Raw genomic sequence first — 27,995 nt, 5'->3', positions numbered from 1 at the left:
CCCCAGCAACCGGCCAGGCGGCGCGGCCCTAAACTAAGGAGGCGGAGCTGAGACGGGGTCGGGACTGCTTGCTAACTCCAGGACCAGGTACCGGGCTGGCGGGGCCGCCTGGTGCGCTCCAGGGACCAGTCCCTTCCCGCCCTGACGCCGATTCCATCTCCTCAGGGGCAGGCCTTCGTCAGATCGGCCATCCCGGCCCCCCCTCGCCCTCCATGGGTCCCTTTTCACCCCGTCCTCCTCGATTCCCGCAATGAGAGGGGCTGCAGCCTGAGAGCAGGATAGGCTTGGGCCTGCCCGGGAGACGCCGGAGCGGAGTTGCCGGGCGAGAGAGGCGAGCGCCTGCTTTCCGTACCCATCTTTCCCCCTGACTCCTAGATGGGGCCCAGGTGTCGGTCTGCCCTGCCCAAAGAGGTGGCCGATGCTGTGCTGACCCCACCCCCCGCCCCCATCCCACAACCCCAGTTCCCATCCATCCCAGTCTGGACAGGCAGCGAATCAAGCTTAAGAAGAGAGATTTAGGTGACTCCTTGAATCAGCAAAAACAAAGAGCTTCTAATTGTCCTGTTGTTTTCCAAGAATGTTTCAGTGCCCACGGTAGATTTGGGGTGGCGATGGGCGGTGGGGGTAGGGAAGTGAGCGCGAGGGAAGGGGAGTGGTTAAATAAAATTGTTCAAGTTTCCAGGAAATGGGGGACTAATTTTTCTGCCCAGCCTTCTGTTAAGATAACCTAGCATATTCTAAGTCGACTTTCCCCGAAGAGGAAAAGCCGTTCGAACTGGTCCTTTTCTTACTGTATAATACCTGTTGAAGTACAACCGTAATTCAGTATGTATTTGAGGCTTGAGGACAGTGCTCCATTGACTGATTCATACTATCTAAAGACACCCAAGCCTGTTTCTTATTCTTGAGAATTGAAGAAACCGAGTCTTACTGGTTACCTGCCTTAGGCCAGGAACCTACTCAGCTCTTAGTTACAGTGCTGAACTTGTAAAGTCTGTTCCCTGACCCTTCAGCCAGGTTTCTTAGAGTGTCGTAACTCAAATGCAGTGTTTGTAGTTGTAACCCCAGACATAGAAGAAGTTTAGGAAAACAGTGACAGAAACAGGGGAAAAGGGAAAAAAAGAAATAGAGCAAGGTAAACGAATTATTTTCTGTTCTATTTGGCATCTGGTCAGCCACACTGTCAAATCTGGCCATGTCTTCTTGGTCAGTCATCATTGAATCTTTGCAGACACTGTCTTGACACTTCTCCCTAGACTTCTCCGTAATCACTCTGGTTTCTAGAGCACAAGCATTGGAACACATCTACCTGGTCCTCTACCAGTTACCTGTGTCATTCTGGGGATTTAACCTCTCTAAGCTTTAAGCTGCTGATCTGTAAAATGAGGAAGATACTACTTAACTGTGAGCCAATCTCTGTGAAGCATTTAGCATATAGTAAGTTCACCATAAGTGCGTGCTGCTTTTATTATTTTTGCTATTAACAATATAACCGATATATAAATATAAAGAAGCGCCCATCTTATATGTTGGGCACCGCAGCCCCTGGGAATGCAATAGTGTATAAGATGCACTTAGCAGTTGACATTGCGGTAGGTGTAAGGGTTGAATACAGAGGCTGAACACCTAACAGAGATGCGGGGTGGGGGCAGGGGGGAGAATGGTGGCCAGGGAGGACTTCTGTAGCACAGGGTACATGAGATGAGTAGTAAGGAATGACAGGTCAAAGTTAACCAGCTTAACTTGGAGTTGGGGTTGTGGTTGGGGGAGTGCAAATGGTTCAAGAAGGGAAGCAGAATCTTTAAAGTTCTTCCTTCGGACGCCATTTCCTACCTGCCTTCAAGCATGATGTCCGACATATGGACTTACCCCAAGGCTTGTTTCCCAGCCTTCTTTTTTCTCCCCATTTTCTCCTTGAGTGCATTTGTCACTGTATAGCTTTGGCTAACTCCCAGGTCCACATAGCCATCTCTAACATCTCTCTTAAGCATCAGTCTTAGTTTTCTGACTGCTATATCTTCTCACTTGGGATATATAACTATTTTCTCAACTTCAACATGATTTAAAAACTCGAACTCATCTTCCCACCAGAACCACTTCCACCTCTGAGTTTCCTGTTTTGTTGCTGACACACTACTCTTTCCCAGTTACTTGGGCACAAAAAAAATCAGAGTCATCAGGGTTGTCCACAAGTAGAATGGTTCCGTGATAAGGCAGTGAGTCTCTGGCAGGGGAAGTTTTCAAGCAGAGGCTAAATAACCTTGCATCCTAGGGTCTGTAAAAGCTCTTCCCCTAAAGGGTGGAGGATGGGCTAGATGATTTATGGTGTCTTAACTAACTAAATATAATTTCTTTATTTTTCCTTCATCCCCTACCCATCTATTTCTTTTTTAAAAATTTTTATTTATTTATTTATTTATTTAAAGGATTTTATTTATTTATTTGACAGAGATCACAAACAGGCAGAGAGGCAGGCAGAGAAAGAGGAAGGGAAGCAGGCTCCCCACCGAGCAGAGAGCCCGATGTGGGGCTCCATCCGAGGACCCTGGGACCATGACCTGAGCCGAAAGCAGAGGCTTTAACCCACTGAGCCACCCAGGTGCCCCTACCCATCTATTTCTTAACATTCCCTCTGCTACAAGCTCTTATCACCCCAATTTTGGTCCACTGTAATTGTGTTCTAACTGGCATTCCTTCCTCTGGGGATTTTTCACCTCCCATTCTTCCATCCGTTTGCAGATTAATATTCCTTCTAATGTTTCTTAGAACAAGGCTTCTCAAACATTAGTCAATACAATGGTCCACAGACCAGCAGCGTTACCATCATCTGGGAGTTTGTTAGAAGTATGAGGCCCACTCCAGACCTTCTAAATCAACATCTGCGCTTTTAACAAGATCCTCAAATTTTGTCAATGCACTATAAAGTTTGAGAGACACTATCTTAGACCACTGTTTTGTGTTTGTCACTTTTCTGTTTAAAACCTACAGTGGCTCCCTATTGCCTGGTGAAGAAAATGCATCCTCTAGCATGCACATAAGGCCTCTTCATTGTTCTCATATATCTGGAGTTGTGCTTCTATAACTGGTTATGCAAAGGGCTGACATAACTTCTCGGTATATTTGGTCAGTCAGTCAACATTACTGAGTGCCTACTACGTGATACACACTCGTCTAGAAACTGAGAGATACACGTGTGGACAAAACAAGGGAAGCACTAAAAAGGAGCACCTAATACTATTTCATGCTTGGAATTCCCATTTTCTTTAAGTCCTCTTTGACACTGAAGCTCCACCCCTGCAATAAAACTACCCAGGTCTGTCCCAGGTTATAGTAACTGTCTTTCCCTTTGCTGAACACTGTAAGGATTTGCCCATTTCTACATATGCCTTCCCCAGACCTGCTGAATTAAAAATTTTTGAAGGTGGGAGTTTGAGCACCCATAGGTTTTTATAACTACATGAGTTAATTTGAAACACATCCTGGTTTGGGAGCCCATGTTCAGAAAATTAATGAAGCTGTTGGTGTGGTAGTCTAGGAGCAATTCTTAGGTTTTATTAATTTATAGTTTTTGGAGACAGACTTTACTTTCTATTTCCAGTATTTTCCCAGAGCATAAACAGTTCCTTCTGCAGATAAAAATCATCTTTTTATCTACATTAATATTCTGTTTTCTTTCTGTTGTAGACTACATATGGATATGGACCCTGCTTCCTCTTAAATTTCTTTTGCACGATGCTTTGTGTTTAATGTTATTAAATAATGTGCTCTCTAATAATATTGTTTTTTTAAAGTCAGTCAATATTTTTACTATTTCATGCCAGGATAAATGATTCTCAACATGGTGATGATCTTCTATAAGAAGATTAGGATAGGGGTGAGGATAAATGCAATTTGATAAAAATATATAGATGATTTTAAAAGGTCTCCTCTTGCCCCTGGATTGAAAACCATTGCTTTGATTTCTCTGAAGCAGTTCCAAGGATTCCAAGAGCTCTGCATATCTGATTAAGTTCCCACTCCCATTGCTATACTATATACTATCACAATCCCTCAAAACCCCAACCCACCTCAAAAAAAAAAAAAAGGAAACATGGCAAGGATTTTTCCTAGATTCTTCAAAAGTGTTTCTGATTATTTAGTCATTTTACTTTTAAAGTCATGTTTGTTGAGATACAATTTACCTACAATAAAATATGCCTACACGAAGTATATGGTTTGTTGAATTTTGACAGATACACTTGTGTAACTATAATGCAATCAAATTACAAAACATTTCCAGCACCCAAAAAGTTCTTGTGTGTCTCTTTGAATTTGGTCCGAGGCAACCAATGACCTGCTTTCTGTCATAGTATTTTTACTTTCTCTAGAATTTCATATATATGAATACGTAGATTTATGTCTGACTTTCACTTAACATGATATTGTACGTATCCGTACTTTGTTCCTTTTTATTCCTGAGTAGTATTCCACTTGTGAATATACCACGTTTTGGTTTTTCACTTACCAGTTGATAGACATTTGGATTGTTTCCGATTTGGGGCCATGGTGAATAACGCTGTTATGACATTCATGTACAAGTCTATGTGAACATATGTTTCCATTTCTCTTGAGTAGACTACCTAGAGCAGACTTAGTGGGTCACAGGAAGCTACTAAACTGTTTTCCAAAGTGGCTGTTACAATAGTTTGCATCCCCATCAGCAGTGAATGAGAGTTTCTGTTGGTCAGTATCCTTGTCAATGGTTGGTATTGTCAGTTTTTATTTTTAGCCATTTCAGTAGGTGTATAGTAGTATCTTATTGTGGCTTTATATACATTTCCCTGATGACGAGTGATGTTGAGCATCATTTCTTGTGCTTAGTGGCCATTTCTATTCTTCTGTTCAAATCAATTTTGCCCATTTTTTAAAATGAGTTGTCTTATTGAGTTGTACAAGTTCTTCAAATATTCTGTATATAAAATGTTTTGTACACACACACACACACACTTCTCTCCCAACTTGTTTATTTTCTTAGTGGTGTCTTTCAAAGGCAGAATTTTTTCATCTTCATAAAGTTTATATTTTTCTTTTTTATTTCATGCTCTTGGTATTCTTTTTTAAATTATTTTTTCTTATCCCAACATCATGAAGTTTTTCTCCTGTTTTCTTAGTAGTTTCAACTTTTTCTTTACTTCTGCGATCCTTTTCAAGTTAATTTTTGTGTATCATATAAGGTAAGGGTGAAAGTTCATTTTTTCTAAATGTATATTAAGTTGTATCTAGGTTATTTTCCCCCATGGAATTACTCTGGCCCCTCTCTTGAAAATTAATTGCCCATACATGCATGGATCTATTTCTGGATTCTCTGTTCTGTTTCATTGATCCATTTGTCTATGCTAGACCAAAGTACACTGTCTTGATTACTGTAGTATTAAAGTAAGTCTGGAGGGGCGCCTGGGTGGCTCAGTGGGTTAAAGCCTCTGCCTTCGGCTCAGGTCATGATCTCAGGGTCCTGGGATCAAGCCCTGCATCGGGCTCTCTGCTCAGCAGGGAGCCTGCTTCCCCTCTTCTCTCTCTGCCTGCCTCTCTGCCTACTTGTGATCTCTGTCTGTCAAATAAATAATAATAAATAAATAAAGTGAGTAAGTAAGTCTTTTCAAAATAATTTTGGCTATTTTTGGTCCCCTGTATTTCCATATAAATTTGAAGATCAGTTATCAATTTCTCTTTAAAAGTCTGCTGGGATTTTGACTGGGATTGCACTGAATCCATACATCAATTTTTTTTTTAAAGATTTTCTTTCTTTATTTGTCAGAGAGAGAGAGAGAGAGCAAGAGAGCGAGCACAGGCAGACAGAGTGGCAGGCAGAGGCAGAGGGAGAAGCAGGCTCCCCACCGAGCAAGGAGCCCGATGTGGGACTCGATCCCAGGACGCTGGGATCATGACCTGAGCCAAAGACAGCCGCTTAACCAACTGAGCCACCCAGGCGTCCCTCCATACATCAATTTGGAGGGAGTTGACATCCTCACAATACTGAGTCTTCTAATCTATGAACATAGCGTATCTCTTATTTAGCTTATCTTTAATACCTCTTAGCCATGTTTTATAATTTTAAACATACAGGTTCTTATTCATAATTTAAAAAAATCATTCCTAATTATTTTATGTTTTTGTTTGTATTATAATTTCATTTTTTAAAATTTCATTTTCTAATTGTTCTTTGCTAGTATAGAGAAATACAATTGAGTTTTGTAATTGAGCTTTTCAAAATTCATTTTTTTAGATCTAATAATTTTTTTGTATAATTCTTAGAATTTTCTACATACACAATCATGTTGTCTATGAATAAAGAGTTTTACACCTTCTTCTCCAATCTGTTTGCCTTTTGTTTCTTTTTTTCCTTTTTGCTTTGGCCAAGACCACTAGTACAATGATGTACAGAAGTGATAGGAGCAGACATTCTTGTTTCGCTTCTGTTCTTAGAGGCAAGTCACTAATTCTTTTTACTACTAAGTATGATGTTACCTTATACATTTTTCCTACATATTTTAGCATTTTTAAATATTTTATTTATTTATTTATTTGAGAGAGAGCATGCACACACGCTCTCTTGGAGCGCTCCCTCCAAGAGAGGAGGGAGAGGGAGAGGCAGACTCCACACTGAGTGCGGATCCTGATGGCAGGGCTTGCTCTCAACCCTGAGATTGTGACCTGAGCCGAATCAAGAGTCTGATGTCTAACTGACTGAGCCACCCAGGCTTCCCTTTCATATATATTTTTTACCAAGTTGACTTGGTAAATTCTATTTCTATTCTATTCCTATTTGACTATTCTTATTTGACTGAATTGTTAAATCAAGAATTGGTATTGAATTTTTTCAGATGATTTTTCTCTATCAAGATGGTTTTTTTTTTTTTTTCTTGTTTACTCAGTTACTCTGGTAAAATTACATTGATTCTTTCTTTTTTTTTAAGTAAGCTCTAACACCCAGTGTGGGGCTTGAACGCATGAACATGACATCAAGAGTCACAAGCTCTACCAAGTTCATTTTTTTTCTGCTCACCCTACCGTTTCTTTTAACTCCTTAAAATTGTTTTTTATTTGCATACAACTTTGGACAAAAACAGTTTGGTATATATTGATTCATTTTTTAGTGTTAAAACAGTCTTTAGTTCCTGAGATTAACCCCACTTGGTCATGATGCGTTATGCTTTTAGTCACTCTAGATATAATTTTTTAAGATTTTTACTTATTTACTTGAGAGAGAGAGAGCGAGATATCACAGAGGAAGAGGGAGAGGGAGAAGCAGACTTGCTGCTGAGCAGGAAGCCTGATATGGGGCTTGATCCCAGGACACTGAAATCATGACCTGAGCTGTGAACGCAGATACCCAACCGACTGAGCCACCCAGGAGCCCCTCCAGATATAATTCTTAACTATAAATTAACCAAACATAAAACAAGGTCAGGATGATATGAAAAAAGAAACATTTGAGAAATGGCAAAAGTTCTTGGAAATGTATAAACAAAATTTAAAAATTAGTAGAAGGGTTAGAAAATAAAATTGAAGAAATATCTTGGAAAGTAGAGTTGTAAAATAGGAACAAAACAAGTATAAATTAATTCTAGAAGTATGTTTTTATTAGGAATTCTGTAACATAAAAACAGAGAAAGTGGAGGAGACAAAATTATCAAAGAAATAATACAAGAATATTTCCCAGAATTGGAAGATCAAAATTTCCACACTAAAAAGGCTAAGGTAGGAGAGCCTGGCTGGCTCAGTTGGTAGAGCATGCAACTCTTGATCTTAGGGTCGTGAGTTTGAGCCCCACGTTGGGTTGGGTGTAGAGATTACTTAAAAAAATAAAATCTTAAAAAAAAAAAAAAGGCTAAGTGCAGCTAGCTTAGAAAGCAACTAGTCTAGATTGTAGCATGGGGATGGAGAGCCTTAGAAAAGCAATCTTTAGGGAAAAATTGGAATGGATGAGTTTGAATGTATGGTAAAATATATGGATAAGACAAATAGCAGAGATGTACTTTGAAAAAGTCAGTTAATAGATATGTGGAAAACCAAACAAGTAAAAAAAAAAAAAAAAGTGAGTCCATTATCAACTCTAGGAAAACAAATAGTGTACAAGAAAACAGATGCGGTCATCTTTGCCTCAGCTCTGAACCATGTTTCCACAGTCATAACAATGTAAATGTGGACTATTGATTTAATCAAACAGTATGCCAGAATTGTGTTAAGAATGAAAGAAAGTAGGATGCAGGAAGGTGATATAGGAGAGTTTAGTCTTCATCTACCACAGTAGAAATTTAGTAGATAAATACCTAAAATGGCCATATAAACATTTTTTTAAGAATGCTAATAAAAAGCAGGATAAACAGCCAAAAGAAGCGAAGCTCATTACTTCTGGGAAAGGATCAGTGGGGAATTGGGTCAAGAGAAATTTAAAAATTAAAGAAGAAAACCACGTAATAACAAACCTGTCTTTTCTTATAGAGATTGTGGTATTTCCAAATGTAGTGGCTAGAGTACATACAGTTTTATTGTCTCTGGAAGTTTCTCTAAACCAGTCTTCAGAATCTAGAAATTTATAGGTCTGGTACAGTGCTCTGAGTGGTAGACTCATAGGAGGTTTTGTTAATCAAAAGGCATATCTATAAAAGGAGATTTGACTAACCTGTTTCTGTTTTCCTTTTAGGCTTAAATTTTTGAAATTGAAGTAGGTCTACACATTAGGAACTCATGTCTTTTCTTGTAAGTAAACCAGAGCGAATTAGGGTGAGTGTTTCTATTCTTCTGGCTTTACTATTTTTATTTTCTGTAAAGCAATGTGTTTTGGCAGATATTGTAGGTCGTTTTTATGTGATGCTCAGAATCCTCTGGAAGGGAGGAATGCGGGAAGTAAAGCAGATATTACAGCCTCCATTCCTGAGAAAAGAGCTTGCAGGCAGAGGCTGACCAGAGACACCAAATACACCCACCAGTTCGTCTGATAGAGAAGAAACGGTGGCTTATTTTTTGAATATCACTCATACAAAATTAAATGAGTAAATGTCCCTTTTCACTATAGATATGTAATTGCTAATAAGCTGCCTATTTCCTATGTATTTTCAGCGAGTTTGTGTGTTTTAAAAATCAGTATCAAATTGTCATTATTGGAACACTTTTTCTAAGTATAATCATGGGTTTTAACTGAAGACTCTTTAAACGTGAAAAATGTTATTACACCTGAAAACTTCACCAGCTAAAATGACCTCAAGAACAAATACTGGATTTAGCTTGTTTGTAAGCTTCCTTGACTTCATAAAAGGGCATTATATTTTATTTATTATCAAGTATTTAATTTCTAAATGCAGTAGTAATTATTTAAAATTCTGTAACAAGGAAGAAGTGCTATATGACACATGAACATACCACTTTCTTTAAATATTAAAGTATATGTTATATTTTGTGATACAGTATACATTTTTTTTTACACCAAGTTTTTTTTTATTATTATTATTTTGGGTGTTCTTTTTTTTAATTTAGAAAAAAACTGATATAGAGGAGGACAGAGAATGACGTTATAGTTCCAATTCAAAACCCATCTTATACAGCTTATTTCTGAATGTTACTTAATCTTCTCTTTTCCTGTGTTTGTGTATATAAGAATAATTTATACTGGGAAGAGTAAACTTCACTGTTAAGAGGAAAAACAGAATCTCTCCTTAGCCTGAACTCTTGTCTGGTGGAAAGAATGCCCCCAAGCCAACCTTGAACACTATTTCTTAAGTGAAATTCAACCTTGATTTCCATTACTTTTACATATGAGCTTTTTCTCTGTGTCAACCTTGCCTGATTCATGTGAAACCAGACCACCGATCAGTATTAAGGAAATCCAACACTCATTTGAAATAGGATAGTAAAGTGAACCATGATTGGTGAAGTAAGTGTGGTCCTTGTAAACCTGGTAGAAAATGTAAGTGGTGACGTCTTTAGAAATCCTAGTGGATGAAAGAATATTCAACTTACTGTTTTCTTTTACAAATTAACAGAGGCTTGTGAAAAACCGTTTGATCTCTATTTTCCATATTATGAATTCCAGTAGCATTTTTCACATTGGCATTCACGATCCAAAGCATCTGTAATAGACAGCCATTGAGAGAGTCAGATGGAATCAGAAGATAGCTTTATGTATAGGAAGGACAAAAAAACCTTCTTCGTTATTAGGGCCAGTACTACATGTTTCACAACTATCTGTCAAATTTGAAGATTATTTATCAAATTAGGGCAAGGAGTTAACCTATTGTTTTCTGTTGACTTAAATCCAGGATTCTTTTTAAAACTTTTCCATAGAAATGCATCTTAACTGTATGGCATGATTCTTATTTTTGCAGTTTATGTTTGTCTAATGGCTGATAGCTAATTTTTTGTGGCTTGGAAGAAATACTAATTCTCTTTGGGGTTTTCCTCTTTAGCGGTGGGTCTCGGAAAAGTTCATTGTTGAGGGCTTAAGAGATTTGGAGCTATTTGGAGGTAAGTACAGTATGGCATTTTGCCATCACTTCAGGGTAATGTCACTTTGTTGTGATTTGTTGACTAAGTCAATTGTAAGGGCAAGTGTAAACGCCAGCTCTTCTATTCATTTGGCTCCATTTTGAATCCATGGTTTCCCAAAGATTTGAGGACTCATCTGGCAGTTGATCTTGGCCTGTCTTGATTATTAGAAAGTCAGTATTTACTTAAAATCATATTTATTTCTTTTAAGTATTCGTCCAGTTGAAAGACATATTCTTAAAGGAAAAATACTAAGTGTTTAAAAGCTTCTAATCTTGAAGATTTTAAAAATAAAATTATTAGAACAAAGGTAGCAATGATATAAAAGTTTTGGTTTACTGATAAATCTAGTTGACTCATCTTTTCATGGTAGAAATTATGAGACTTAAGAGAACTAAGGGAAAAAATCTGTCAGGACAAAAATATTAACCGACTTCCTGTTGTAAAATCCACATGCTGATTTCGGAAGTTGTAACCTTGCAATTTTGAGGTTTAATAGGGCCAGGCATTTGCCTTTGATTCTTTTCAAATTGAGCCTTTTCCAGAACTGTGATCTTAATTTTACGCAAAGAAAATGCTTTTCTACACAAGTAATAGTAGTAGAGCCCCATTCTTTGTGTCTGGATACCAAGACACTCTCCGGCTAAAGAAGCAAGTTATTAGATTGAGTGCATCGGTTGACTGATCCAAAAAAAAAATACCCTCAGATAGACTTCAGTCATTGAGAACTAAAACTTGTTAGTTACTAAGTGATACTTGTTCATTTATTTTCCCTAATGTCACTCAAAGACCTTCCAGAGGAGTATTATTTGTGAACTCTGTCAAAGTATTCTGTTTTAGACAAATGAGAGTTTAGAAAAATGATGAGTTATTTTTGTTCTAGTTCTGAAGATTAAAAATTAGCTGCACAGTAAAGGAAAAGCTAAATGGGAAAAAAATATTATATTCTGGTCCTGTTGTCATTTTCTTCTAATCATAAATGGAAATACCATGGTTTAAAAGGAGACATTGGCACTGATGAAAATTGAGTTGGAAGTCCAGTTTACAATTAATTAGTTAAAAATATTCCAGTATATGTGAACTGAATTAAGGATTTTGGTTTCAGCATCTTGAGTGTAGGATCTCTGGCAGACTTTTGACAATTCCCTTGTCTCTGATCTGAGGAGAGTGAAGGGATTGGTCTGTATATTGTTTACAGCTTGATGAAGTATGTATTATGAGGTTTTATACAACTTGGAATTTGCCTTCTACTCTGTAAGATTGGACTTGATTTCCTTTAATTTATTCACTTGGCTTTAATAGACTTTCTTAAGCAAATGTACCTGCCACTTGTATACCAGAAAACTGATGTCCAAAGCAAAAAAAAAAAAAAAAAAAATCTTATTTTGACAAATTGAGGCTAATTTATCTGTGGCCAGTCTCTTCTAACAATACAGTTGGATGCTCTGATTTCTAACTTAAGATACTTGGAAATATGTGATCATTCCAGTACTTTCCAGTTAAAAATCAACTTTGATGATTTTTCTCACTTTCATAGAATGATAAAAATAGAAAGTACAGATACAGAATTTGTCTGATTTAAGGGCAGGATGTTATTTGAGTTGTCCTTTGCTTTATTTATTTTCACCTAGAGTAGCAGAGGGCCCAAAAGCCCTTGCTTCATCTGTATTCAGAACAGAATGCATGTGACTGAAGAATCTAAGTGGGTAACGGTCCCATGTATCCATGTTGCTGTATTAAAACATTTTTGCCTTTTTTTTTTTTTTTGAAAGCCTGTTTTCTTGTCCCTGCACTTTCTGGGAAATATAGCCACATATCTCTGCAACTTTATAATGAATGTTTTGTTCACGATATAAGACTCTGAAACCAGCCTATTGAAAGTAACATTGTGTGCTGATGGAAAGTAAATGTAAGACTAGAGTTACAGCAGTTGAGTTATACTTGCCAAAGAATACCCAGAGAATAGTAGCCTTGCCATCTTCTGAAGACCCAGAGATTCATGTTTAAAACGCCATCTATGTGTAATGTTTTGACTGTGGGTCTCTCTGTGTGTTAGCTAGTGTTTGTGCGCATGTGTATGTGTTCATATCTAACCCTGTGGGCACTTATTACCATAATGACTCTTAAGTGGTTCCATAAATAAATGTAGTCCTAAGTGTAATCATTGCTATTGTGAATGTGGATGTGTCTTCTGCTAAAAACCCAAACGCCAACAACCAATTTCTCTACTCTAGAACAGCCTCCGGGTGACACTCGGAGAAAAGTAAGTGACTTTCTAGGTTCTAGCATGATGGCTGTTGCATGGGGATGACTTCTTGTGGAAATTTGTGGTTTGGGTTGGCTTATCATTTTGTGTTTCCGCTTCTCTCAATGAGTTGTGTTTGTAGTGTGGAAATTCAGGTTTCACCCTGGAAAGATTTCAGTGTGTACTTTGGAAGCTGAAAAAGTCTCAGGCACTTTTTGTCTCTGTCTTGGGGATTAAGGTCTCCTCCCCTTCCCGACCCTACCAGTCTCCCACCACCCCTCCAAAAAAAAGAAAGTTTCAACAATCGAAGATGTGGTTATCTTTTAGTGCCTGGTGGTGCTACATTTTCCATCCAATTAGGTCTATTGTTAATTGATTTCAGTCCACAGAGATCATACAGAGCTCTACCTCGATTATAGGCTGTACCTCAAATCTACCTTAAAAACAAAACCCCACATTAAAAAGTACAAAACAGAGGTGCATTTTTTAATTGGCAGAAGTTGAAAGACTCTTGTCCTGCTTCCTACTCTTGTAGCTCATTTCACCAATGTAACACCAGGTGGGCACAGTGTACCAAGCTATTTTTGATAACATAAATCAGTGTCTTATAGAGGGGAAAAGAACCTCCGGGGTCTCCTCTGCGCCCCCCCTTCCCCAAAAGACTTCTTGGTCTTTTCAGGTGACCGACATCTGCACATTTTGCGGGCAGCCCCACAGTTGAAGGATGGTGATGTTGACTAGGAATTTCTGAGCAAAGCTTTGGCAGATTGAAATATGTTCTAGTCAGAAGACCAAAAAGCATTCCCTGTACCATCAGTTAGATATTTTTCCAGAACAGAATGCCCATTATATATAATTTTTATGTTTTCACAGCTGCTGGCATTATGCTAAGAGTTATCCTGTGTGAAACCTGGTGGTGGGGGTGGGGTGGATATAGCATTTCACAAATATTGTTTTTGTGTGCTCTATTGTACTTCATCTTAAACTCTTTAAACAAAGTTATTTAGTGGTCATTTCTGGCTATCAGTAGCTTATGTATTGTCCAAATGCTTCAAAATGAATAAAATGGTTTTCATGGCAGGGGGAACTAAGCAGCTTTGCTAGAATTAGTTTCTCTAGACAATTTGAGATTATACTTCATGCTAATACAACTATGCCATGCTGTGTTTAAAGAGAATTTCATCCTTTTCATCTGAATTTTGGCCTTTTCTAACTCTGAAACAGTATACTGAACTAACCCCCCTTCTTGTGGCAATATCAGACCCGACCTCTTCCTTTCAAAATACTGTCTTTGTTTGTTTGTTTTCCTAAATAAAGGTTGGTTTCTCTCTGAGTTCAGACCTATAGAACATCCACAAACTAGAACTCGCCCATTTTAGGATCATTGCCAGTGAGATGGGAACAGCAGCCACTAGACTAGTTTATCTCATGCAATTCCCGATTGCCAAGAATTCACATTCCCAATTACCTAAAGAATTTTATTTCCTAAAACGAACACTTTTGAGTCATTTTCTGTAGTCAGCAAAGATAGTAGAAATACTTGCCAAGTTACTACCTAATCATACCAGTAGTTTATTACATCATTTCCTCCCTAGGCTCAACAGGAGCGTGTCTCTAGTGTGTAGCCTACTAGACACTACGTCTTCTATGCACTTGTAGCAAGGAAGAAGGACATAGGTCATAAAAAAGTATCTATCAGTTTTTCCCAAGGGAGTTATTTAAAATGCATTTAATAAGTACTTTCATCTCACAACTCCAGCTGTCCATCTTAGTCTCTATTTCAAATTACAGAAATATTAAGGAGTTTGCCTAGAAATCGGAGGAGAGAAGACCTTCAAATATATAGTAGTTTTAGATTTGTTCTCATTGGGACTGTATTGCTACTTGCTAAAAAATGCAGTACTTCCTTACAGGCAAGTACCAGATTCTGATCTATAAAGCGCCCCTAGTAACAAGGGATCTGGTAAGTGTGTCACATGACAGCAGGTGTTTTCAGTCTGGGTCAATATGTTGAACTCTGTCTCTGGTGGAACTGGCTGGTACATGTCCCCAAGCCTCTTCAGCTCATGGCAATGACAAGGTCATGGGCAGGAGACCTTCCCAGTTCAAACTTGACCCATGCAAACCTGTTCTCATGGGTCAAGTATAGCAAGTTGGGGACGTGGTAAGGGATGTCATTAGAAGTAGGCAGGGGCCGAGTCATGTGGATCCTCATAGGCCAGAGCAGGGACTTAGGGTCTACAAACCACCCCCTGCGTTATATGTTAACTGATGACACCGATGTTATTGAGGAGTAGATTAATACTTGAGAACACAGGATCCAAAGAAGAACAATAGGTATGGATAGTGAGAGGTAGGAAGTTAAGAAGATAGGACTCAAGACTAACTTAGCTTGCAGCTTGTCAGTTCTAAACAGTTCTAAACAAATGGTAAGGGGCAGCTGGGTGGCTCAGTGGGTTAAGCCTCTGCCTTCAGCTCAAGTCGTGATCTCAGGTTCCTGGGATCGAACCCCACATTGGGCTCTCTGCTCAGCAGAGAGCCTACTTCCCCATCTCTCTCTGCCTGCCTCTCTGCCTACTTGTGATCTCTCTGTCCAATACATAAATAAAATCTTTTTAAAAAAATGGTAAGCTGCCATTTCAGAGCTCCTGGTTTGGGCTTTTTGGTCAAATTTTGTCCCTTGGTTGTGTATCTCTCACCTGTCCGAGGCACTTGGGAGGTAGTAACTGGTATCTTAGCATTATTCTGAAGACCAGACAGTGTCAAGAAGCTATAATGGCTATCGATGATCCTAGAGTTTGTTTTCAGAGCATTGGAAAACACAGATAACTATAAAAACCAAAATCAAACCAACCTTAACCATTTATTGAGCTCTTCTTAGGATTCTGTTTTCTTTGTTTTCTCTGTTCCATCTTATTTGTCGAACAGGAGAGTGACCAAACAGTAGGCAGTAAAAGAGGGAGGAGAAGAACAAAATTCATATTAATTGAATACCTATGAGACCCCAGGTAGCGCTAAGCTCTTTCCATATTTCATCTCATTTCATTGTCACAACAGCCCTATGAATTGGGAATTTATTCCACTAATGAGATAACAGAGACCCTAAGAGTTTAGAGTGACTTACCCAGGGCCACAGAGCAAGTGATAGACCTGAGTTCAAGTTCTGACTCTCTCTGATTCCTGATCCTATAGTCTTTGTATTGTACCATTTATCTTGCTTAAAATAGCCTTTCCCAAATTATCTTTTCCAAAATTTAACAAAAAGTTCTCTGGATAAGTAGATTTGGGAAATGCTAGGTTAAACAAAGTTAAACAAGTTTCCTCACTATAAAACTTCTCAAAACGAGCACCCCTTATGATTCTTCACGAGGAAGAAAATGCTGCCTTTTCTCATTTAATTGAACATGTAAACTGTTTCTGTGTGTTAACTGCCAAGATCAGTGTTTCAGGGGGCCTTTGGGGGAAATCTTGCATTAAAACAACCAGTAGAAAAATGGACAAGAAAAACAAAGAGGCAGTTTCACCTGGGAGAAACCCACATGGTCAACAAATACATGAAAAGATGTTCAACCTTGTTAGTCATCAAGGAAATGTAAATCAAACCTACAGTGACATTGGCAACAATTACTTCTGATTAAGTGATGGAGGAAAATGGACCAATGAGAACATGCGTATAATGCTGGAGGGAGTGTAGATGGGTATAACCTTTTTGGAAAACAATTTTGCATTAGTTTGTAAAATTGATCGTTCATTTGCTCTGTAACCTACCAATTCCATTTCTGGGCCTAAGCTTTAGCATAACTCTTGTATATACGCATCAGGAAACACATTCAGATGGGTTTCTGGTAGCACAGTTCATAATAGCAGAACCGGAAACAACCCAAAAAGCCCATCGACACTGGAATGGATAAACTGAGATAGGGTCATAAGATGACTATTACACAACATAGGTAGATAGCTTGGCTAAACACAACAATATGGACGAATCTTACATATAGAAAAACTGAATTAGAAATTTGCTGACCAGGCTGTCTTCACGAGATTCCTCTTACTGTCATAGTAAGTGGTACAAGAGGAAGAACCCCACGTGGTTTCTTTCCCCACTGGCAGCATGAACTCTTGAAACCAGATGTGCATGGAACGTCAGGGACCCCCTGAGAGGTGGTACCACCATGCCAGAACATTCTCGACTCACTCTCTTCTGGCTAGCCCCGAGTCTGGGGCCTTTCGTGTGTCCACAAAGACCTTTTCCTAACTAGCGCTCAGGTTTAGGAACATAGCATATGGAATTTGAGCTGGCCTAAGGTTCTCCATTTCAGTAGGACACACGTCTGAAGAAAGATGATCCAAAAGAAAGAAAAACGTGACCCCGAAATCATGTAAATAAATTTAGGTCTGGAAGAAGGAAGCAGCCTTTTGAGCTGGAAGAAGAGCTGTTGGTCTGCCATCGACTTTGATGGGCACTCTTCTTCTGGACCTCAAAGGTCAGAGGTGTGATGCCCACATCTTAACTGGCTGGAGTCCAGCTTCATTTGTGGCAGGAACAAGGAAGCAGGTCACTTCTGCTGCCTGGGATGATGACTGAGACCCGACAGTTCTGTTCCTTGCCTGCAGCCCTGTGTGCTGGCTGATTTTTTTTTTTTTTTTTTTTTTTTTTTTTTTTTTGCTTTACTTGGAAATGTCAGGGAATAATTGGTCTGGGCTCTTGGTTTGCTAAAGAGTCGACTTCTTTTGGCCACATTTTCCCTATACCAAGATTCAGCATGTGACCTTTGAAATCTTGTGTTCAGGACCTTAAAGTAGGAACCCCTCCCCCACCTCTCCATCCCGCATCTCTTTTATAAACATGGCTTTCTCCAGACATCCTGTCCCCAGATAAGAATTTCACAGTTTTTAGCAAATGAGCCAGTTGTTGGAATGGACAAGCAAATCAACAGTCGACTGAAACTGGGCCTGTCCCCCACTCCCATTCCTATATAGTACTCACATTTACTGGCTCTGATATTAGAGCTGGTGACTACATTGAACATTGGTGTTTTACATTTCTCATCGAATAGTGCTGGAACAATTTCTTTGCCCCAGAGTCAGAATTTGTGTGGTTAGATGCCAGTCTCCTCATGGGTCTGAATTGCCACCTCCCACTCCCATCTCACACCCAATTTTCTCTTATTAACCTATTTTTCTTTTTCTTTAGACCAATGAAGCGAGCTCAGAGTCGATAGCATCCCTCTCTAAACAGGAGATCATGAGTAGCTTCCTGCCAGAGGGAGGGCGCTATGAGCTACTCACCATCATAGGTAAAGTCCAGGGACTGCCACTCTCAGGCTCCAGGGTCTCCTCTGCGCCTCCCCCCCTTCCCCAAAATGAATGTGTGCCAGAAGCTGTGAGCTAGTTAGCAGGATTCAGGGTGACAAATTTGGGGGTCTCCTTTGCTTTTGTCTTCCAAGTATGGGAAAAGAGCTCTTGTTACCAGGAGAGAAGCTCTTTTGCAGTTTTTCCTTTTCGGCTTGTACACTTCTGATGTCCTGTGCCGTAGTCAGTTCGAATGGTTGGTGGAGGAGGAACTGAAAGGAGACAAATCAAGAAATGTCAGCCCTGAGGGTAACAGTAGTGACGGTTTTAACTTGAATCTTCTTTTTAGATCAGGTCTCTTTTTTTTTTTTTAAGATTTTATTTATTTATTTCACAGAGAGAGAGATCACAAGTAGGCGGGGAAGCAGGCAGAGAGAGGGGGAAGCAGGCTCCCTGCTGAGCAGAGAGCCCGATGCGGGGCTCGATCCCAGGACCCCGAGATCATGACCTGAGCTGAAGGCAGAGGCTTAAACCACTGAGCCACCCAGGCGCCCCAAGATCAGGTCTCTTTAAGGCAACCTTTGTTGCTCTTGTCCTTGTTTATGGCCATTCCCCTTTTCTTTTAGGCAAAGGATTTGAGGAACTGATGACCGTGAACCTAGCAAGGTACAAACCAACAGGAGAGTATGTGACGGTACGAAGGATTAACCTGGAAGCCTGTTCCAATGAGATGGTGACATTCTTGCAGGTAATAAAATGTGAATGGGACACTGGAAGGGTGGGCTCTTAGTTCCAGTAGTAATCACAGGGCATCTCTTACATCTGTCTTCTGAAAGTAGCTGGAAGAAAACAAAGGTGGACTAAACCGAGACATTACAGAAGCTCTTAATGAAAAATCCTGGGATTTTGGCACTAAGGATTCTATAAAGCTGCTCAGGCCAATTTATAGTCCCCTCCTCTTCTCCAAAGACCGCTTTGTGGCTCATTTATTCACTTGTTTACTATTCAGAGGCTAAGTAGCTTGCCTGTGGTCACACACACTTGTATGTAGTTGAGCCGGGATTCAAACCCGGGCAGTCTTGTTCCAGATTCAGGGCAGCCTGCTCTGCCACGACAGCCGTGTTCCAGCTCTCATCACCCTGTTGGCCCAAGGTTCCTTTCTGTTGGAGAAGCAAGTAGCTGCTTGCAAGACTCTCCTTCACTGATGCAGGCCTGCACTGAGAACCCCTGAGATCCAGGGCCTGGGTCGGTGTATTTTCAGCAGTGGACGTGCAGCCTGTCCTCCTACTTCATTCATAACGTGTCTCTGAATTCATGCTCATCTGATGGTGCTCTAATACCCACCCATTCATGTGGTCGGAGCAGTTTTGTGGGTCTGAGGATGGAACTGAACGTCAGTCCCCGCTTAGTTATTTGGGAAGAAAGATATTTCAGTTTATTCTAGAGCATGTTTGACTTTAGGATTCTTTTTTAATTTTCTGGAGCAGTGGACAGGTAGAAGGTATAGCTTCTTTGACCTTAGCTCATATCCCATCTCAGGACCCTGGAGTGTCTGTAATTCTTTCGTCCAAATTTATTTTAAAATCCCATAGGTCTGGGGCACCTGGGTGGCTCAGTTGTTAAGCATCTGCCTTCAGCTCAGGTCATGATCCCAGGGATCAAGCCCTACATGGGGCTCTCTGCTCAGCGGGAGGCCTGCTTCTCCCTCTCCCACTCCCCCTGCTTGTGTTCCCTCCCTCATTGTGTCTCTCTCTGTCAAATAAATAAATAAAATCTTAAAAAAAAAAATCCCATAGGTCTGACACTTTCCGTAACCGCTCTCCGGGTTGCTGGAGAAGCCCCTTCGGATATCTAGTAGTTATCGTTTGCTCTCTGGTGCTTTCCTTGTTCTGTCCATTACAACATTTTCCTTTACAATGGGAAAACATTCTTTGTTTTCTTACCTTAAAGAGGAGTTCTGTGCCTTGGCCCTTGAAGTCGAGCTAAGCTCTAAGCTCATTACTTCCTAAGTCTTCAGTCAGTAGTTGGTTCTCATTGTTTCTGAGGTGGCGAGCTGGGACCCTTGATTGTGCTGTTGGCAGTTTCCCCATGGGGTGGGGGGGATTTTTCTTGAGGCTTTTAGTTTAGTTCAGTTTGGTGGAGCCAAACTGAGGCAGAAGCTGGCAGAGCAGTGCTGGGCTCCGTGTGGAGACCGCAGAGCCTGGCCTGTCTCCTCTGGCTGGCCTCTGGCGCGGGCTGCTCCCAGGACTCTGAGAAGAGCTCCGGAAGTACTAGGTCACCATGTTATTCATGCCGTCCAGCGCACTTGATTCTGACTTCCCCTTACCGTTGCTTTCAGGGGGAGCTTCATGTCTCTAAACTCTTCAGCCATCCCAACATCCTGCCATATCGAGCCACCTTTATTGCAGACAATGAGCTGTGGGTTGTCACATCATTCATGGCGTATGGTGAGTGGGACATGGGTCCTGGCAGAGAGGTGTTCTGGGAGCTGTGTTGTCAGCCGGCTCACGTGCAGTTTCCCTTCTCTGTTACCCTTCCCCCGGCCCCCACGACTGTTTTCTTCAGGTTCTGCAAAGGATCTCATCTGCACACACTTCATGGACGGCATGAATGAACTGGCGATTGCTTACATCCTGCAGGGGGTGCTCAAGGCCTTGGACTACATCCACCACATGGGATACGTGCACAGGTGCAGTCTCGGGCATAACCGCCCCTTCCGAGAGCGCATGAGCCTTCGAGGAAAGTGGGAGGTTGACTGAAGTTAGTGACGTCAGAGTTTAAACCAAGGCTCAGCATCCTGTCCTCGCCTCTGACTTGGTAGACAGAGCATTTGGTCTGTCAGTGCTGACTTTCTCTTTACGGAGTGGCTTGGTCCTGAGAAGAACATCTGTCACAGACCTCTGCGCCCCCCACCCCTTGGAGCACCCAAACTGGTGTATGTGCGCTAAAGTCAGCCCAGTGCCGAGAGGCTGGGGGGAAGGCAGGTTGCTTAGTAGATGGTATCAGGACAAGCAGCTCACAGTAGGGAAGATAATGAAACCAGACCCCTACCTAACTCCACATACAAAGGAGCAGTTCAGATGGCCTCAATGTCCGATGTGAAACTACGGACTTAGATAGAAGGAAATGTTTTTGTGACCTGAGGCATCAGAGACTGTCTAGATATTTTAGAAGTACAAGACATAAGACAAACAAATTGACGGATTTGATTATATCACAAGTAAAGATCTCTCTGAAGGACATCAGGAACAAAATTAAGAAATGGGTGACAGGGTGCGAGGTGTAAGCTTTGTGTAAAACACACAGGAGATCTGTAACAAAGAAATCCTGTGCATCAACAAGAAAAGGATGGCAAAGCAGTAGAAAAAAGAGCAAATGGTTTGAAGTTTATAAAAGAGGAAACCCAAAGGACTAACTGTTGTATGAACAGATGCTCAAAGCTAACAATAATCAGAAAAGCAAATTAAGGGGCGCCTGGGTGGCTCAGTGGGTTAAGCCTCTGCCTTCAGCTCAGGTCATGATCTCAGGGTCCTGGGATTGAGCCCCACGTTGGGCTCTCCACTCCTCAGGGAGCCTGCTTCCCCCCGCCCCTCTCTGCCTGCCTCTCTGCCTACTTTTGATCTCTCTCTCTCTGTCAAATGGATAAATGAAATCTTAAAAAAAAGAAAGAAAGAAAAGCAAATTAAAACAGGATGCTGTTACCCTGTACACCTGAGACGGGTGTAAGGTGGAGGCTGGAGGAGGCCCAGGGCAGTGAGGAGATGGGGTCTCCTGTCCACACACTGGAAGATGCCCTGACGGCCGGGGTTGCTCGGGACTGGGACCATCAGTGCTGCTCCAGGTGGACACCCCAAAGAAACCCTCAGGGGATAGGTGTGGGTGTCATTGTTCACATTCATGTGGGGTTAGAGGCAGCGTCAGTGCTCCTCCCTGGGAGAGCGGATGAGTAAAAGTGTTAGAACCTGGCCCAGAGTACAGGCAGCAGTTAGGAGCAAAGCTTAGTTGTACGCAGGGGGCAATACAGAGGGATCTTATGAACAGCACTGAGAGGTAAAGGGAGAATGGGGGGGATAGCACAGCACCGTTGGGTAAATTGAAAATATATGCATACAAAACCATGCTACGCTTTATAAGAATACCTACAAACAAAAAAGTATAGATTGAAGGCAGTAGATGGTAGGGGAAGCAGTGGTCTGGGAGCATAAAAGAGAACTTCAGCAAAATATAAGTAAGTTTTAAAATCTGGTGATATGTAAATTGGTTCATGCTACTTTCTCTTTCCTCATATATGTGTTATATACTTACAAATATGTGTTTATGTATAAATGGCATGAATATATACATGCGTAAGACACACAGCCAGACGCTGCCAGGGAGATTGCTGACTGGAGCTAGTAGGTGACAATCAAAGGTTTGCGGTGTGAGGGGCTCCGGCTGCCCCATGACACCCTCTCCCTGCCCTCCCAGGAGTGTCAAAGCCAGCCACATCCTGATCTCATCCGACGGGAAGGTCTACCTCTCTGGTTTACGCAGCAACCTCAGCATGATCAGCCACGGGCAGCGGCAACGTGTGGTCCACGACTTTCCCAAGTACAGTGTCAAGGTTCTGCCTTGGCTCAGCCCAGAGGTCCTCCAGCAGGTCTGTGCACTGAGTCCTGAGGAGCCCCCATCCCTCACCAACTCAGTGTCCCAAGGGAGCCTTCAGGAATTTCCTGGGACGGGGGTGCTTCGCTTCTGGGTGGAGTGAGGGGTTCTAGAGGGAGGGGTTCCCTGTTGGCAGGTGGACCTGGGAGGCCTCTCAGCGTGGGTGTTGGGCACCCATTGCAGGTGGTGGTGTTTCCCCTCTGTGGGGTCCCAAACTGGGCCGAATACTATTTCAGTCCCCTTCAGAGGCCTTCCCATCTTATAGGAAGAGTGAGCCTTTTGCAAATAGTTCGTGCTCTCCACACCCCTCCACTAAGCAGGAGCATAGGGCCCCACATTTCTTCCTTCTTGTGACACAGCATCAAACATTCCTTCCTTTAAAATATCAGCTACTCTTCAGTAGTAAGGAAGAATAAGGCAAGGAAAGTGGGCTGGACTGGAGACAGGCATTCTGTTCCTCTCCTTGGATGTCGCCCCATGCCCTTCTCAGGCTATCGATGGAGTGATCTGTGCTTTTTTTTTTCTCCTGACTTAGAATCTTCAGGGTTACGATGCCAAGTCTGACATCTACAGCGTGGGAATCACAGCCTGTGAGCTGGCCAATGGCCACGTCCCCTTTAAGGATATGCCTGCCACCCAGGTGAGCCTGCAGCCTGGTTTCCTTCTTGCCTGCCCCCCTGCATGCCTTCCCCTGCTGTGGAAGGGGACCCCAGGGGAGGAGAGCTCAGGAGCAGGCCCACTGCTCACTTCTGTGGGGCCTGGAGCAGGAGTACAAAAAGAGGCCCACGTGCCTCGTGTCTGTTTAGGTGTTTAAATCAAGCTAACGCATTTTTATAAATTTATAAAATATATGCTATCCTCCTACTTTGATAAATATACTTGGAAGGTCTGTTTCTAATTTATAGTTCTCAGACTCCTCAGGTTCTGTGCTACCTGCTACCACATTTTGGCCAATACCTTTGGAACCTTTGGCTTACAAGTTCAATTTCCTTTCATGCCCCTTAAAACAACTGCCCTTTGGTCACTCCTTGGCACGCACAGCCAGTGGCATCGTGTACCTTTGGGAGACAGCCTGGGGGAGAGGCTTATCCAGGCCTTATCAAGTCCAAGAAGCAGACTTGGGATACCTGGGCAAGGATTACCTGAGTCCTAAGTACCCTAGAGCATGATCTAGAACTGGGAGGGGGGTTTGGCTCTGAGCGAGCCTCTCCTTAAGCCCACAGATTGCCCTATGGGAAAAGGGGCACTTAGAGAATGGCCAGAGGGGAGCTCTGTGGAGCAGGGGTCCCGGGGAGGCTTCTAGGAGGAGGTGACATTTGAGCCTTGAAGGCAGATATGTGAAGAATGGTTAGTAGAAGGAAACTCTTGGCTAGAGGGAACAGCATGTGCAAAGATCCAGAGTCAAGAAAGGACAGGATCAGGGGAATGGCGATAGTTACAAATAGCTTAAGTACAAGGCACTTCCCGGGGGCTGCTGGGTGATGTGGCTGGAGAAGGAAGCCAGAGCAGATCCTGAAGGACTTTGTGTGCCACGCCAGGGCATTTGGTTCCTGGCCCAAAGCATGTGGAGAACTGCTGGTGGCTTCTGAGCCCAGAAGCGATAGCCTCAGATGCATTTTGTTAGATCACTACAGCAGGTAGATTAGACCTAGCAGACTAGTTAGGAGGGTTATGGAACCATACGTAAGGAATCCAGAAAAATCTAAGACCATCGCAGAAAGGAGCTCTGGGAAAGTGAAAGGCTATGTGAGGTGAACAAGAGGTATGGACCCAGAAACAGCACGGTCCAGTAGCACTTTCTGGGATTGTGGGAATTCCTTATCGGTGCTGCCCAGTACGGTGGCCACTTACAGTGTGCCCAGTGAGATGGAGGAACTGAATTATCAGGCAAATTTAAATTCACTTAAGTATAAACAACTGCCTATGACTGGTGGCAGCCGTATTAGGGAGCACAGCTCTAGAAAGCCTTCCAGGTTTCTGGCTCTGCAGTTTACGAGGGCAACACTAAGGACGGCAGTCCCTGAGGCGGGGCTGGTTTTGCTCGCGTAGAGTCCGAGGACTTCAGCCCAGCCACCCTAGCGGACCCTGCCCCCGGGATCCTGTGCAGCCTGCCACAGTGACAGCCCGGGGCAGGGTGGGGCGGGCGCCACGCAACGCACCCCTTTGGACCCACAGGGGCACCACAAATTGGAGCCGGGCTCCAAACACAATGACCTGATGGCCGCCTTCACTCTAGGGTGGGGGCTCTACGGTTGGAAGGCTGTGATCATGGTGTCTTATAAACGGGAGAGGAGACTGGGAGCCCCTTCCTTGCAGCCGTAGTCGGGGGGTGCATTTCGGTAGGCCCTCTCCTTGGCACTCTGGCCTAGCTAAGGGATGGCTGCTGAGCCCGCGACCCGCATTGCTTTTGAAAAATCAGACTTACCCCACTTCTCTTTTCTCTACTCCCCCAAACCAAATTTGTATTTTGGGAAAAGTGTATTTGTAAGGAAACGCTATAGATCTCCCAGGGGCCCCCCGTTCAGCCCGGGTCCCGGCTCTGTCCTCCCCAGATGCTGCTGGAGAAGCTGAACGGCACAGTGCCCTGCCTGCTGGACACCAGCACCATCCCCGCCGAGGAGCTGACCATGAGCACCTCGCGCTCAGCAGCCAACTCGGGCCTGAGTGAGAGCCTGGCCCCCAGCACCCCCAGGACCTCCAATGGCGACTCGCCGTCCCACCCCTATCACCGCACCTTTTCCCCTCACTTCCACCACTTCGTGGAGCAGTGCCTTCAGCGCAACCCAGACGTAAGGTACCCTCTCCGGGCTGAGAGTGGGCTTTCGGGAGAGCATGGGGGGCTGTGGGGGTTGAAGTCCGAGTTTGAGAGGACGCATCTATCCCGGAAAGGGCTGGGTTCCCGGAGGAGTCCCAAGCCCCTGTGGCCGGAGGGATGAGCACAAGGGTTTACTAAGAAGCCAGCCTGGGTAGCTCTGGCTGTCGTTTTTCCGGGGGCTGAGGGAAGAAGTAGAGGATGCCGGAGGATAAGGTGTCAGCAGCAGGGTTTGGGAAGTCTGGGGCACAGGGGTGATGCTGGTCTCTCTTCCGCTTTCTCTACAGACCAAGTGCCAGCACCCTCCTGAACCATTCTTTCTTCAAGCAGGTACAACAGCACTTTCCCGAGGCTCCCTGGGGTGGTTTTTCCCTTGCCTGTGCTTCGAACCACCCTGCACCACCTTTGCTTTGGGATCCTTAGTGTATTCTCTCCTCCTCCCTTTGAGTCAGAGCAATGGCCCTGTTTCTGAAGCCCCTTAGAGGCGCCGCTCCTTCCTCTCCTAGAGATTTTGGGCTCTAACAGGCCAACTGTCATGGGGCCACTTGGCCCCATGCTGTCCTGGGAACCAGAGCATCGGGATCCACCCCTAACTGTCTCTCCTCCCTCAGATCAAGCGACGTGCCTCAGAGGCCTTGCCTGAGTTACTTCGCCCTGTCACCCCCATCACCAATTTTGAGGGCAGCCAGCCTCAGGATCACAGCGGGATCTTTGGCCTGGTAACAAACCTGGAAGAGCTAGAGGTGGACGACTGGGAGTTCTAAGCCTCTGAAGGATGTTCACGTTCTCCGTCCCGGGACGCATGAGCCCCGGGGGCCCTTCCCGAGGGCTGGCCACATTCCCACCCTCCTGGGTGCAGATTGGGTAGAAAGGACATTTCTGCCACCAGAGTTGGCCGCTTACTCACTGGGAGAGAAATTCCTGAAGACAAACCTTCTTTATTGCTCCGGGACTTCTGAGATCAAGGGAATCCCAGCAACCAGTGACCAGAGAGGCCGGGAAGCTGACATTCCATCCTGGGAGCTCAGGCGACCTCTTCAGAAGGAAGAGATGCTATTCTGGCCCCAGAGGGCTGAAGGCCAAGCCCAGGGTTTGACTCTTTGACCCAGGGGACTGTGGGACTTCCTCTTCTCACTCTTGCTGTCCTACCAGGCTGTTCCATTCTCTTCCTCTGCTCTCAGATCCTATAGGTCCATGGAGGGGCAAGCAATAAGCAACCTGCCTCCCATCCTAGCCCCCAGACCGCGCCCTAATGATTGAAAGGAAGGGCATTTTTTCTTGTTAAGCACCAGGTGAAGGGGGCAGTCCCTCCTTATCCCTCTCATTGCTTGGGCTGCAACATCGAGAACTTTCCCATAGTTCATCGTGTGGTTCATCCCTTCCCCACCAAGAGTCCATCTTACTGCCTTCTGCTGGCTGCCTTGAGGCTTTTTCCAAGGCCACAACGTCTTGCCTAGCCTGAGGATTTAAGTCCTTATGCCGCTTTAGTTTCATCGCCAGAACAAATTAAAATTTTTGGAGAATCCACTGGAGAGTGGCATTGCTGTGTGCTGGCCGTATAGGCTTGGACAGGAGTCACCCAGTCCCACATTCTCTGTCCCAGAGCGGTCCCAGGAGTGCATGCAGAAGCATGGCTGTGACCACTTTCCTTCTTTCTTTTTTTTTTTTAAAGATTTAATTTATTTATTTGACAGACAGAGATTGCAAGTAGGTAGAGAGGCAGGCAGAGAGAGAGGTGGGGGAAGCAGGCTCCCTGCTGAGCAGAGAGCCTGATGCGGGGCTCGATCCCAAGACCTTGGGATCATGACCTGAGCTGAAGGCAGAGGCTTAACCCACTGAGCCACCCAGGTGCCCCGACCACTTTCATTAAGAAAGCCTCACAACAGACATCATAGAGCTGTCTCCTCACACCCAGAAATGTAAGACTATTCGTTTTAGCCTGCGACCATCCATCAAACCACTTTGGGGCTGGAAAAGTCTAGGTGCCGAAGACTAGCCCTTCCGCAGGCCCCACTTCGGGGCCACTAGGAGTGGAGGCAGAAGAGGCTCGTCTTTGGCAGGAAAGGAGGTGGAGGGTTTCGTTCTGTAACATGACTTGCAGTGTCTCCTTACCCCTGGAACTAATACCCAAAGAGCAGGTAACCTAAGACCCAGATCTGTCCCCTCTCTGTCATCCTGGCTGGTGGTGGCCAATGAGGCTGGGCAAGGGGGTGATTCCACCCTGGGTCTCCATGGCGCTTCCCAGCCTGCATGGGCACCTTCCCCCCTGCCCGTCCCTTAGGGGTGAGGCACCCTTCTCTGGCTCAGGCACTAAAAATGTCAGATTAAGGAAGTGCCCCTCCCTCTTCTCTAAAGCTGCTTTGAACCCTCAAATGCTCTCACTTTCCCTTCCCCCAGAAATTTTAATACCAGTTTAAAAATGAACAATAAAACCCCTCTTCCTTTGGACAGTCACAGGGGTTGAGGTGGAGGGAATGGATA

General features: G+C 43.4%; 1 protein-coding gene across 4 annotated transcripts; it reads left to right on the top strand.

Annotated features, from left to right (window-relative positions):
- STRADA (STE20 related adaptor alpha) lies at nt 1–27,967 on the top strand. Of its 4 annotated transcripts, none has more exons than XM_080827255.1 (13): nt 1–87; nt 8,684–8,763; nt 10,443–10,500; nt 12,756–12,784; nt 17,961–18,063; nt 18,685–18,806; nt 20,397–20,505; nt 20,624–20,747; nt 22,526–22,697; nt 23,238–23,342; nt 25,255–25,496; nt 25,802–25,844; nt 26,126–27,967. In XM_080827255.1, exons 2-13 carry the CDS (start codon nt 8,728–8,730, stop codon nt 26,276–26,278), a joined length of 1,296 nt encoding a protein of 431 aa, XP_080683381.1. In that variant the 5' UTR covers nt 1–87; nt 8,684–8,727; the 3' UTR covers nt 26,279–27,967. The 4 variants fall into 4 exon arrangements, with proteins under 4 accessions (XP_080683381.1, XP_080683382.1, XP_080683384.1 ...); XM_080827256.1 differs by having other exon boundaries at nt 16–87; nt 8,684–8,739; XM_080827258.1 differs by lacking the exon at nt 12,756–12,784 and having other exon boundaries at nt 25–87; nt 8,684–8,739.
- The last annotated feature ends 28 nt before the right edge of the window (nt 27,968–27,995 follow it).

The sequence above is a fragment of the Martes martes genome (genome assembly GCF_963455335.1).
Source record: "Martes martes genome assembly, chromosome: 16".
Classification (NCBI taxonomy): Eukaryota; Metazoa; Chordata; class Mammalia; order Carnivora; family Mustelidae; genus Martes; species Martes martes.
Note: the sequence above shows the minus strand (reverse complement) of the source record. Positions and strands in the feature narration are given on the sequence as shown.